The 286-nt window shown below is 58.4% G+C and overlaps 1 protein-coding gene across 1 annotated transcript in view; it reads right to left on the bottom strand.

The window, feature by feature from the left end:
- Positions 1 to 62: 62 nt before the first annotated feature.
- The window catches only part of EMH_0009810 (uncharacterized protein), a gene marked incomplete at both ends in the record, with an annotated part of 2,318 nt that continues 2,094 nt past the window's right edge, over positions 63 to 286 (bottom strand). The window contains one exon of the mRNA XM_013498773.1: positions 63 to 286. Coding sequence (XP_013354227.1) covers positions 63 to 286 — 224 coding nt within the window.

Genomic DNA, 286 nt, shown 5'->3' with positions numbered 1-286 from the left:
TGCTGCAGCAGCAACTGCTGCTGCTGCTGCAGCACCTGCTGCTGCCAACTGCTATTGCTGCGTCAATCGTCAGCAGCAACTGCTGCTGCTGCTGCAGCAACAGCTGCTGCTGCTGCAGCAACTGCTGCAGCAACAGCTGCTGCTGCAGCAGCAACTGCTGCAGCAGCAGCAGCAGCAAACGCTGCGTAGCTGCTGCTGCACTTCATGTGAGCAGCAGCAGCAAAAAGGCCGCCAGCAGCAGCAGCAGCAGAGAGAACCCAACAACCCATGGGCCTATACTTTGTAT

This window comes from Eimeria mitis, genomic scaffold, assembly GCF_000499745.2.
Source record: "Eimeria mitis Houghton genomic scaffold, Emh_scaff370, whole genome shotgun sequence".
NCBI classification, from domain to species: domain Eukaryota; phylum Apicomplexa; class Conoidasida; order Eucoccidiorida; family Eimeriidae; genus Eimeria; species Eimeria mitis.
Note: the sequence above shows the minus strand (reverse complement) of the source record. Positions and strands in the feature narration are given on the sequence as shown.